The sequence below is a fragment of the Vipera ursinii genome (genome assembly GCF_947247035.1).
Source record: "Vipera ursinii genome assembly, chromosome: 2".
NCBI classification, from domain to species: Eukaryota; Metazoa; Chordata; class Lepidosauria; order Squamata; family Viperidae; genus Vipera; species Vipera ursinii.
In genome coordinates this window covers 225415339-225428746 of record NC_139513.1, presented here as the reverse complement: position 1 = coordinate 225428746, position 13408 = coordinate 225415339, and the positions used below count along the sequence as shown (strand labels likewise).

The following is a 13408-nucleotide window of genomic DNA, read 5'->3' as shown; positions in this document are numbered from 1 at the left end:
CAATCATATTCCGTGTAAAAAACAGATTACATAAATTCCCCTCATCCCATTTAATGTACCATAGCAGTCTAAAAATGGAATTTGATACAAATAAGACATCCATTAAGTTTAAAGACTTTCAGCAATATTTATTTTGAGAACAAAATACTTTATTTGTCAATAAAACTATAGTTTACAGTAGAATATACTAAATAAATTATGTAATTTATCCTTTACAAGCAATATATCTAATCACAAATATTTCAAAGACAATATATGTACACAACATAAGGCTTTGTTATAAATAGCTTCTTTATTTCACTAATAAACAGTGAAAATTTCTTTATAGAAGATAGTTTCCATAAAGTTATGTGCAGACATACTAACTCTTGTATGAAATTAACAGATGAACAATCATAATTCTGGGGGAAGGGGAGAAAAGCAGAATTGATTTATAGAATAGTCACCACCGTGAAGATGGCTCTTTAAATAGGAAAGGTGGATTAGATATTTTTGTCCATGTTCAATGAATACATGCAAATGAAAATACCACCTTCAAGTCCTAAAAAGACAATAGGAAAGTAGAAGTAGAAGCTAAAAGGATGGAAGAGGCAAGGCTTCACAGTTGAGCAGGCAACAGCAGGCCATGATTAATTGTGGAATGTTTCCCATTTCATCTGCTGAGTCTAGGGTGAGATGTCTATAGTTCATGAGCCGTTTGATGATTTCTGTAGAGCTCTGATGATTAAGACTTTGTTTACCAGGCTTAACAAAAATTTTCCCCAAAATCTGGAGTGCAGAAAGTGCATTTATTAAAATATGCTCATTTTCTTTCATCCTTCGTTACTGTAAAAAAAAAAAAAGAAAACATTTTACAAAAGAACAAATCCATTTTCTTACACGTGTAAGGCCTAAAATGTTTTGCTGCCTTTGTGCACTGTTTTTTTGTCCTAAGATAGTTATAGATCAGCTTTTCTATAGTAACCACACCATGTTTTAATATTTATTATACATTAATGACAGCTACCTGCTGCAATCTATTCTTCTTCTTCTAAAAACACAAAATGGTACACATTAGAAACTAATTTTTGAGTAATACTTTGGCAGTTAAAACTGACTCTCCACTGACACAATAATGATATTTGGGATGTTTTTATGCTCTGTTCCCAATTATATGTATATTTGCCTTCCTTTTTTTCCTTATTGCTCACTCTTTTTCAGTTGGCGTTCCAATTCTGTTACATGACCAAATCTTCAGCCATTTCAGGTTAATGAGTACATAAGGGGACACACACTGGAAAAAAGGCTTCCTATAATAAATGATCTTGCCCTATATTCAATCTTTAGAAACAAAAATGTACACTAATAATAAAATAAAAACATGCTGCCTATATGCCTGCTAAATATTTTTGGTAGAAAACAAAAATCACTCAATATCAAAATGATGAGATATCTCTCTTTCTTCATGTGATACCCTTTATTAGAAAAACATGTTTGTGTATTTCAGAAAGTAGTAGTATCTTTGAGTTGAAGGACAGTACTGCCTTACACCTGGGAGGACTGGTTGTGGGACCACAATATAGTATCACCTGTACCATCAAAATTAAAACCACTAGAAAGTCTGGCTTCCAAGGTAGTTCTTCTCCATTTTTAACAATATCAATGTTTCTCTTCTGCTTAGCCTTAGACAAAGCTTACTATATGACTTCACATTAATTTTGTCACATTGGTATGAACTATATTAACATATTCAGCTTTAAATTAAATTTTGCACAGACTTCTAGTATTTGTTAAAAAATTGTGATGCTATTTAAAACGTTATGTAAAAAAAATAGCTTACAAACTAACACAAACAACAAAACAACACCTCCACCCAAAACCCCATCAAGCTATTTTTATAGCCTTCCACATTAACAGAAAAGTAAATGTTGGGAAGCATGTTAGAAATCTAATGTTGCTCAAAAAAAAAAAAAGGACCCAGCAACTATAAATTGTACTCAATTATACTGAAAATGTCGGTAACCGGTCATGGTTCCTGGCATGAGTCATATAGTATATAATGTGCAGCATAATTAGATAATATATGAGATATTGATGATACTACTACATAACAGATTATTTACTAACTACACATGAATAGCAGTATTGTGATACTCAATACACTAGAAAAACCCTTCCCAGCCTGGCATCCTTCAGATATGTGGTAGTACAATTCACAGAAAATGCATCCCTAACACATGGGAGAGGTTAAAAATATTCTATTTATTTAAATAAATTTATATAGCTGCCCATCTTATGCTGAACTCTGGGTGGCTCCCAATCAACAATTAAAACTTCTAAAAACCAACACAATACATAAATCTATAAAAGCCACTTCATAAAGCCCCTAAAAATAGAGAACTGTGCTTAAGTTAATTATACACCCATTAGCAATGGAAGTACTGAATAGATTGGAGAAGCTATCAGTATCCTTCAAGTAATGCACAATACACTGTATTGCAAACTCAGATATTCAAAGTCAGGTATCAATATTTTAAATGTCTTTAAAAAAATCAGTTCAGTATTATAGACATATCTAAAGAGCCTTTCTATCTTAGAGAGGCTGCTGAGATACATATCAGAAAATGCATCTCAATCTATATTTTTTATCTCAGCATTTCCTGGAGATTGTGAAGCTAAAGTATATACATAAAGGAAAAAGGAATGAAACCTGGAAAGCCCTGAGTGAGAATGTATATATTAATGGGCAAGGAAAGGAATTAGACAAAGAGAGAATTTTCTTATTATATCCGAAAGGAAATGAAGCTGTTTTACTGTTCAAATCTAAGGCCTTATTAGTTAGATGTGCACTGTGCACAACTCAAAGAAGCTTCGCCAATCTATTCCCTTATTTATATTGCTGATGGCTATATAATTAACATTAATAGAATTACATTTTTAGGGGCACCTAGCTTTAATAGATTTATGTATTATGCTGTTGTTACTGAGGTTGTTTAGGGTTGGAGTTCTTACTTTTATATCACCTATTAATTATTTGAAGGCCAAGATAGCTGGAATTGTGTTAGTAGCTTATAAAACTAGCAGATCACGTTGGTAATTAATGCTTGAAAACTGGGAATTATATTTATAACCCATATTTTGCCCCGTTTAAATATAAAACAGGCAACTGTTTCATGTTTAAAAGATATAAAAAGATTTATGGAGAACAACCATGCACTTAAATCCAGGTAGTCCTCGACTTACAACAGTTCATTTAGTGCCCATTCAAAGTTACAGCGGCACTGAAAAAAGTGACTTACGACCGTTTTTCACATTTACGGCCGTTGTAGCTTCCCCAGGGTCACATGATTTACATTCAGATGATTGAAAATTGACTCACATTTATGACGGTTGCAGCGTCCTGCGGTCATGTGATCAGTTTTTGTGACCTTCTGACAAGCAAAGAAAATGGGGAATCCAGATTCACTTAACAACCATGTTATTTACGTAAAAATGCAATGATTCACTTAACGACTGGGGCAAGAAAAGTCGTAAAATGAGGCAAGCTCACTTAACAAATATTTCACTTAACAACATAATTTTTGGGCTAAATTGTGGTCGTAACCTGAGGACTACCTGTAGTGCAGTTACATTTACAATTTAAAAATATTTTTTAAAAAACTGAACTTATGAAACTGACCATTGGGATAAATAGCAGTACATTATTGCTTTGTCCTGAACTCCCCGGGCAAACAGTAAGTTAGACGTTTTGTACCTACCTGTATACGAATGACATGTCAAGTCAAATAAAAGATGCCTATGCTATTTTATCAACAATAGGTGGCAGCATTGTGTTTTGAAAGATAACATGAAACTTGTTTACTGTTTCTTTGAAGACCTAGAAGGTTCTAGTTTTGGCAACAGCATTATAATATTCACTTAACGAAATAGCTGCAATGCTAATTTTAATCTTGAAAAATAACTGATAAAGAGATTGATTGTTATAATTATAACTGAATTATTCTATACTTGCAATGAAATTATTAGATTTAACACATGCATGAATTGACCTTATCCCACCAAGAACAAGCTTGAAAAACTGTTCCGAGAATATAGCCAGGAATAAGCTCTATTCGAAAACTACTCATTATTTAGTTTATCAATATTTCCAGTAGTGATGCATATCACAGCCGAAGATGACAGAACTTGATAAAAAGGCCCCGAGTTTCTGTTTGGCCACACATATCTAATGGCATTGAATTTTTTACTTGTTTTCTCCAGCTTTTTTACTTCACGTTCTTTCTCTACTACTGTATGCCTTGAATTTATTGTGAGTTATTTTGTATTCATGCACTCAGTCAAAATAAAAAGATACTAAATCATCTTAGGATAATGTTTTACTTTAAAATGAAAGCAGAGATTTCTAACAGAATCTTGGCTGCTTGGATCAAGCTTTTCATTCAGAGTAACTAGGGTGCCTGTGTATATGAATGCTAACACTTGGACAAAAGAGCAAAAACAAAGACTGCTTATTGGTGATTTCCAGTTTTTTGTTGCTTTGCTACAAACTCTGACTCAAGAAGAGGCTGCTGTGTTTAGTCTCCAAAGTAAGAAACTCACACAAACTATTGAGTTTGCTTCTCAGGATGAAACAACGCAGTATCAACATAGGCCTTTCAGTGCATATCAACATAAAAATATACTATTACTTGGACCTTCTCTTTCTCATACAACAAACAAGAAATGCTTTTACTCAGTTTCGCGCGCACACAAGCACACACACATACAAAATAAGAGAAGTCCCGAACTAAAGCAGCTGATAGAATGGATTTGCAGCTAAGTAACAAACTGTATTTATTCTGAGTAGGGTAGCTACAATCAGTCAAAACTAGAACATTAAAGAAAACTTCCTGAGCAGAGGTCTGCATTATGCTATCTTTTTATAACTAGCAACAACAACTTTATTGATTAGCCCTTGGGCCATATCAAAGTACAAAGTTCCAGCAACAAACCGTCACCAAAACTTGATAAAAGCAATCCAAAATGGAATTTGATAAAATACAATTTAAAATGGAATTAAAATACAATTTAAGTTGAAATAGTAATAAAATACAAATTTAAGATATAGATAAAATATGATAACATTATATTTCGGAGTCGCCCTTACAATCTACCCCAATCAGTCCCACATATGCAGATCTTAACTGGATCATTTTGTTTAAATACTGTGCTACGTTGAATGTTATTTTCAAGTTCTGGCCAGACATAAGGTAAGTTATTTTGATATGGGGATCCCAACGGGTCATTCGTTTGGTATATAGACCAAGATACCTATCTCTCACCCTTTTATACAGACAACAGTCAAATAGGATGTGAGCCAGGTCCTCTACCTCTGCCGCTCCGCAAATGCAGAGACGCTCATTGTATGGTATAGGCTATCTTTTTATAGTTCCCCTGCAGGAAACCGTTATGGTTAATAAAAATTAAAAATGGATTCAAGTTTCCTGACATCTGCCATATTGAATATAGAGGCAGTGCTGACACAGGCAGTTGCCGGAAGCTACTCTGGCATTACAGTATTCCTAACAGGTTTCTCTTCCCTAAAATCTGTATTTCCTCCCCCCCCCAAAAAGGTATATTTTCTTAAAATATAATCATTAGTGTCAAGAAAGACTTACTCTTGAGGTAGTAGTTTTCCCAAACATGATCTATTTTAATGAATATGCAAGTGGAAATGAAAGACTCTTGGAAATTAACAGAATAATCTGTAAGAATAACCAATCTGCTAGTTCCATCACACTACAAAAGAGATGAAAAGATTACCCACCCCACCCCCCACCCCCACCGGTCACTTCCCAGATGGCCCATGGTCATCTTCATTAGTGAGATCCTTGAAATGCAAAGACTCAGAAGTGCTTGGGAGACAAGAATTGGGTAGTGGGATAAACTGAGAGTTCCCACTTGTGGAAAATGGATTCACCCATGGTTCTGCAAAACTCTAATGCTCTACTTGAAAACCATTTCCTGAACTAAAAATAAATCCACTATCAAACAAGGATGTCAACATTATGTATGGCGGTCCTCAAAATTATTACATTATCAATGTTGTAAAAATATAAAGAGATAGCTTGGCAAATACTTTACATTTTCTAGATTATGGGATGAAATAGGAATGAAATATTTACACCATACTATGAGCAGATTACAGCACATGACGATTCAGAGTTAAGTTGAAACATAAATTGCTAAGCACATTGATTTGTGCTTTAAATTGTAAGCCGTCCTGAGTCTTCGGAGAAGGGCGGGATATAAATGGGATTAAAATAAAAATAAATAAATAAAATAAATGCTTTAAAAATGTAATCAAAACACTACTAACATGATTGGACAACTTACTAAATATACATCCAGGACAGAGGCATTATCAGTCTCAGTTTCCACCGTGCTCTGTTCTGAAGTCAAGCAGATGGCACTGTCTTCTAAAGTGAATGTTGAACTTGAAGGCAACCCTTTACTGGATGAGAAAAGAAGATACGATGAACACTCATAAAATGAAGAACTGTTTTGGCCTTTCCTGGCCTACTAAAGAGCTTTCTACATATTTGTTCAAGCTCTGGTTAATGCTGGGTTGCCATGCAACTCTACCAAAATATTACTTAATCAAAGACCAAGCCCTTTGGCATCCAGTAACTTGCCAGGCCTCAAAGCTACAATACCCTGGCTGCTACTTGGAGGAGATGAAAAGTTATGAAGGGCATGAAGGAAAGATCATAAGAAGAAACCTCTACTTGCTATGGGATGACCCTAGGCCAGGGGTAGGCAACCTCGGCTCTTTTATGACTCGTGGACTTCAACTCCCAGAATTCCTGAGTCAGCTGACTCAGGAATTCTGGGAGTTGAAGTCCACGAGTCATAAAAGAGCCGAGGTTGCCTACCCCTGCCCTAGGCAGAAGAATGCTAGGAGATTAGCAATATATAATTGTGGCTATGAAGATTTCTATGAGTGCTGCTGACCTGTTCTCAAGCGCTTTCTCTAGAAACACAATCTTCTGAATTGTGATTTTGCTATATGTTCCTAGCATGCATTATATTAAAATAATTAACAGGAACAATAGAAATATTCCTTTGGACAATGAAAAAAACCTCCACTTAATTATATATCCTCATTATATTCTAATGCTACAAAAACAACTTCCCAACATTACATTAGGGAAAAACTGGTCATGTATACATTGTTGTTGGCAGTGTCATAAATAAATTTAATGTATTTATACACCATGATTTCCAGAAGTCATCAGCCTAAAGGTATTTCTACATTCTTCGTCTGTTTATACACACAACATCCACACACAACCTAGGAGCTGTTAATTTATTATGGTTATTTAGAAACAGGAAAAGCAAAACCTGATACACCCACAGAATGAGCCAGGTTCCAGAGTGAGTGATATGTTGTGGCTTTTCCTGTTTTATTCATCTCATGCTATAAATATATTATTACAGCTGTGACTAAATAATCTGTAACATTAAAGAGTTTATTCATGTGTTTCCGCACAGATTTTAGAACCATTAGTAATTCAAAGAAAGAAAAATAAACAGTAACATTTCCATAAATCCTAAAGGCTGTATAGTAGTTATCCTTCTATCAAAATAGGAAGGGAAGTATTTATTTATTTATTTATTTGTTTTTATAAACCGCCCTTCTCCCGAGGGACTCGGGGCGGTGTACAGAATAAGGTAGGTATACAGATTGAACAATAGTGAAAAAACAATAGTAAAAACAAACTGGGACCCCAATTAGAGCTATCAGGCCAGGCCGGACTGCTGGAACAGGTAAGTTTTTAAGTCGCGCCGGAAGGTGCGGAGGTCGGGGGCCATCCGGATTTCGGTTGGCAAGCTGTTCCAGAGGGCTGGCGCACCCACTGAGAATGCCCTCCCCTTGGGGGCCACCAGCCGACATTCCTTGAGCGGTGGCACCCTGAGGAGGCCCTCTCTGTGGGAGCGCACAGGACGGTGGGGTGCTGACATTGGCAGAAGGTGCTCCCGTAGGTAGTCCGGACCCATGCCATGTAGGGCTTTGTATGTCATTGTTAGCACCTTGAACTTCACACGGAAGGCAACTGGAAGCCAGTGCAGCGCACGGAGGAGAGGTGTGATATGGGAGTATCGGGAGCCTCCCAAGAGTGTCCGTGCCGCTGCACTTTGCACCAGTTGAAGCTTCCGAGTGGATCTCAAGGGCAGCCCCATGTAGAGAGCGTTACAGTAGTCTAGGCGAGAGGTCACAAGGGCATGGGTGACTGTACGTAAGGCATCCAGGTCCAGATAAGGCCGTAATTGGCGAACTAGTCGAACCCGGGAGAAGGCCCCCTTGGTCACAGCTCCTATGTGATCTTCCAGGGAGAGCTGCGAGTCTAGGAGGACACCCAGGTTGCGGGCCCTATCAACAGGGGGTAGTAACTTGTCCCCGATGTTAAGGGATGGGATGTTCTGAGTATCCTGGCTTGCCGGTACGTACAGCCATTCAGTCTTGTCCGGGTTCAGTTGAAGCCTGTTCCTCCCCATCCATTCCCAGACCGCTTTCAGGCAGCGGGACATCACGTCGAGGGCATCACTGATGTTGTTTGGAGTTGAGATGAAAAGCTGGGTGTCATCAGCATACTGATGGTACCCTACTCCAAAGCTGCGAATGATCTCGCCCAGCGGTTTCATGTAGATGTTGAACAGGAGAGGCGAGAGGACCGACCCCTGAGGGACTCCGCAAGCGAGAGGCCTCGGGGTCGACCTCTGTCCCCCTGCCAGCACCGACTGCGAGCGACCCTGGAGAAAGGAGGAGAACCAACGCAGAACCGTGCCTCCCACTCCCAGTCCCCTGAGGCGTCGCAGCAAGATACCATGGTCGATGGTATCGAAAGCCGCCGAGAGGTCTAATAAGACTAGGACAGAGGAATGGCCCCTGTCCCGGGCTCTCCAGAGATCATTTATCAGAGCGACCAGTGCCATCTCCATGCTGTAGCCCGGCCTGAAGCCCGATTGGTACGGGTCTAGATAAACCGCTTCATCCAGGATCTGAGGAAGTTGGTGCGCCACCACGCTCTCAACAACCTTCGCAAGGAAGCGAAGATTGGAGACTGGACGAAAGTTATTCAATGAGGATGGGTCCAAGGTGGGCTTCTTGAGGTCTCACCACCGCCTCCTTCAAGGCGGTGGGGAAGTGACCCTCACTCAGAGAAGCAGAGATGACCGCCAGGAACCAGCCTCGTGTCCCCTCTCGAGCTGCATAAGCCAGCCAGGAAGGGCACGGGTCCAGTAAGCATGTGGAGGAGCTCAACCTCCTCATAATCCTGTCCACTTCCTTAGGAGTCACAGGATCAAATTCCTCCCAGATGACGTCGACAAGACTGTCCATGCCTTGTTCTTCCAGCTCAGCCCAGTTGGAGTCCAGGCCGGTTCGAATCCGAGCAATTTTATCCAGCAGATATTGACCGAATTCCTCGGCTCGACCCTGCAAGGGTTCCTCCCTCACCTCTTGGTTCAGTAGGGAGCGAGTCACCCTGAACAAGGCAGCCGGGCGATTATCTGCGGACGCGATGAGGGTGGAAAAGTAGTTGGATTTTGCCACCCTTATCGCAGCGAGATAAGACCTGGTGAGGATTCTTAATCGCAATCGGTCGGATTCGGATCGACTGGATCTCCAACAGCTCTCTAGGCCCCGTCTCCGACGCTTCATCTCCCGGAGCTCCGCGGTGAACCATGGGGCTCGCTGGGATCTGCGCCGGGTCAGAGGCCGCAAGGGTACAACTCGGTCCAGAGCCTCCGTGGCTGCCTTTTCCCAGGCTTCCACTAAGGCATCCACCGAGCTGTGAGCAGGGAGTGCATGTGCGTCCCCAAGCGCTGCCTGGAACTATCAGGGTCCATTAGGCGCCTAGGGCGGTACCATCTGGTTGGCACCGCGCACCCACGGCGGGGGGTGGCAAAGGGGAAGTCTAGCTGCAGGATGTGATGATCGGTAACGTAACGTAATATATACACACTTATGAATGAACACGAAGGCAGTTCAGGCAGTTCTATATCCACAAGACAAGTTTGACTTCACAGATAAATTATTGTGGCTTAAGCAAGATTTTTATTCATGTACACATCACTAGAGCAGACCAAAGCTTCAACCATGCCTTAAGAAAGTTAGGGTTCATAGGCTCAAATCCAATGATCCAGGGCATGGCTAAAGTTTTTTACTTTCCCAGGGGTAAAAGCTAACAACTGTGGCACAAGTGGGCTTTAGAAACCATTATCCAGACAGGCTTTGCTAGAGATATTGCTTGCCTTCCACCAGCCATGTTTCTGATTTGCCCTTGTTTGTTGAAGATTTAGCTTTTTCAGCTGCTCTCTGCTGGATGTCTTGTCTATAAATGTTGGCCTTTTAAGTTTATTGTGAATTATTGGTTTTAGGTACTTCAGATTATTTATTCATTAGCTTCCTAATACCCTAGACATGTCTTAAAAAGGGTTAGGGGAATGTAATCAGTCCCACCTTAATTATGGCATCATCATAAGCAGTTATATTCATTTCTTCTTATCCCACTTTTACCCCAAAGAAGCCACAGCTCTCTTTTCTCCACATTTTTCCATACAACAATTATTTGAAATAGGTTAGCCTAAAAGCTAAAGACTAATCCTAAGTTACTTAGGATCACTCAAAAAAATCCTCAGAGTGGGCCTTCACAGTTCTAATTCATTATTAAAAACTACACGGTGCTGGACCTTTTAAAAAACTTTTATTTAACAATTATTATAATTTGTCCCAATCCCCAAAGGCTATGAGTGAATACTAAAACAAACAAAAAAGAAAAACATAATCTTGGCAATAAAACCCAAACCAAAGCTTATGATAGATATATTCAATCAAAAGACGTAGTCAAAATCCATCGAAGTAAAGCCCCAATGGGGACTGCACATATTTCTTATCTTATCTACATCCACTTATCACAAGAAGGCGGGGAATTCTCAATAGACATTCTCTAGATCAGGGGTAGGCAACCTTGGCTCTTTTATGATTCGAGGACTTCAACTCTCAGAATTCCTGAATCAGCAGCTGGCTCAGGAATTCTGGGAGTTGAAGTCCACGAGTCATAAAAGTGCCAAGGTTGCCTACCCTTGCTCTAGATGATTAAACTGGATGGGCAGATTTGATGCTGTTGCTGGTTATATCCTATATTCTGCTATGTGTAGCTTTAAAGGTGATGATCAATCCAAATAGGAATTTCTATTTCAAGAATCCTAAAGTCATTTGTTACTTCCCACTACGGTGGGAAGGTAACAGCGTTCCGTGCACCTTTGGCGTCGTCATGTTGGCCACATGACCACGGAGATGTCCTCGGACAAGCGCTGGTTCTTTGGCTTTGAAACGGAGATGAGCACCGGCCCCTAGAGTTGGAAACGACTAGCACGCATGGGGAATCTTTACCTTTAAAGTCATTTGTAAATTTCCTCCTAAAAAGCTCCATTAAGAAACTCAGTATGTTATGAGTAAATTAAATAGCCATCTCACCGTTAAGGGAGATATGAAGCTATTTTTAAAATGGCCCTATGGGTTGTATGTATCTTTCTCAATCTCGGGTGCTCTACCATAGGCTTGGGAGTTTGCGGGTTCAGCATCTTAGCTGTTCCTAGCACTTCTCTCTTCCGGGCAAAGAACTCTGATGTTCCCTTTGGGATCTGTTGGAAGTCATTCTTCCAGCTTAGGAATCAGAGCTCCGAGTGTTCTACAACCACTGGGAACACTTTGGCCTTTACTTTCCACATCTCCTTTAATTTGTCCTTCAGACCCTGGTATTTCTCCAATTTCTCATACTGGTTGTTCCTGATGTTGCTGTCATTTGGCACGGTTACATCTATCACCATTGCTATCTTCTAGTCCTTGTCTAGTACCACAATGTCTGCTTGAGTTGCCAGTACCTGCCTATCTAGATTTGGAAGACTCACAGGATTTTAGCACTGCTATTCGCCATGACCTTCTGTCTATTCCAAGCATACATTGATCAAAATTAATTCTTACAGTCAAGTGTATTTAGTTTATCACATAGACATAGTCAAAACATATAAATGATAGATATTCTTAATTTGAATTGCAATTATTATTGGTTCCTTATTTTAAATAGTATGCTTAGTAAGTCTGGAAATACATTTCCAAGAGAAATTGGTTGTACTCCTTTGTAGGAGGAGGGAAGCACAATGGCTCAGTGGTTAAAATGAGCTTGTTGGATGGAAAGCCAACCCCCCAGACTTGAGATCTGAGTGCCACGCAATGGGGTGAGCTCACGTCCTTGCCCCAGCTCCTGCCCGCCTAGCAATTCAAAAGCATGCAAATGTGAATAGATAAATAGGTACCACTTTTGTGGGGAGGTAATAGCGCTCCGTGATGTTATGCTGGCCACAAGACAGCGGAAATGTCTTCAGACAGCACTGGCTCAAAGGCCTTGAAATGGAGATGAGCACTGCACCCTATAGTTGGCAAGAACTAGCGGAGTAAAATATGCAGAGACTCCCTTTACTTTTTTTTTGGTAGGATTAGATAAGATCATGATGAAAGCCATGTGATGTGAGAAAGTAAACTAATTTGAACTTAGGAGCCACTATGATATTTCTTTTGAGAACAAGTGAGATCAAAATAGATGAATTATAAGGAATGCCAAATGAGATAAAAAAACCCAATGGTTTAGGCTACTGCTAAGCTTGTAAGCCACCCTGAGTCTTCGGAGAAGGGCGGGATATAAATGGAATTAAAATAAAAAAATAAAAATAATATCTAGGCGTTATTATCTATAGCAGACATGTTCACAGAGTTCAATTACAGAATTTAAATTTGCATGGTAAATTAGTGTGAATTCCGTCCCATCATGTAAATATATATTCCATTACACCATGCAAATAAATCTTGCACATTATGGCAAGACATAAACTACTATTGGTTCTTACAACATTTCTTATCAAATCCATCCAATTCAGTTCAGTTTAATTAACAAAATACCCATGTATATTTTCAGGACATGGCTGAGACAAGATACTAATTCTACACTAATGTCAATTGGCTCTTCCAAGGTTATTATTTTTATTTCAGAGAAATGCTTACTTTTCTTCCTGACAATAGCTTGCTATTAATTGGTTTTCCCAGAAAACTTTGATGTTCTGCTGAAATGAAGGAAGTATAAAATCAGAGGGTTTGGGAAATATTTTTCTGCTGAAAGCACCTCCCTCTTCAAATGACTTTTTGGCACTCGTTTTAAAACCATCCACCTATCTTGATCTCACTCGTTCTCAAGGGCACCATTGTACTGGCACCTAGTTTCAAATTAGTGTCGCTTTCTTGCCTCATGTGGCTTTGATCATCCCCCATGCTGACTCTACAAAGAAACCGGATGCTATAATGATGAAGGAACAAAGAATAAACCATAAGAGT

At 39.5% G+C, this 13408-nt stretch overlaps 1 protein-coding gene across 5 annotated transcripts in view; it reads right to left on the bottom strand.

Moving 5' to 3' along the window:
* Positions 1-275: 275 nt before the first annotated feature.
* PIP5K1B (phosphatidylinositol-4-phosphate 5-kinase type 1 beta) overlaps positions 276-13408 on the bottom strand; it is a 93320-nt gene continuing 80187 nt past the window's right edge. For 3 of the 5 annotated variants that reach the window (XM_083352555.1, XM_083352553.1, XM_083352554.1), the window contains exons 14-16: positions 6355-6472; positions 3359-3410; positions 276-825 (exon numbers count right to left, since the gene is read on the bottom strand). In XM_083352555.1, coding sequence (XP_083208681.1) covers positions 803-825; positions 3359-3410; positions 6355-6472 — 193 coding nt within the window. In that variant the 3' untranslated portion in view covers positions 276-802. The remainder of the gene's footprint in view (positions 826-3358; positions 3411-6354; positions 6473-13408) is intronic. The other 2 variants (XM_083352556.1, XM_083352557.1) reach the window with 2 other exon arrangements.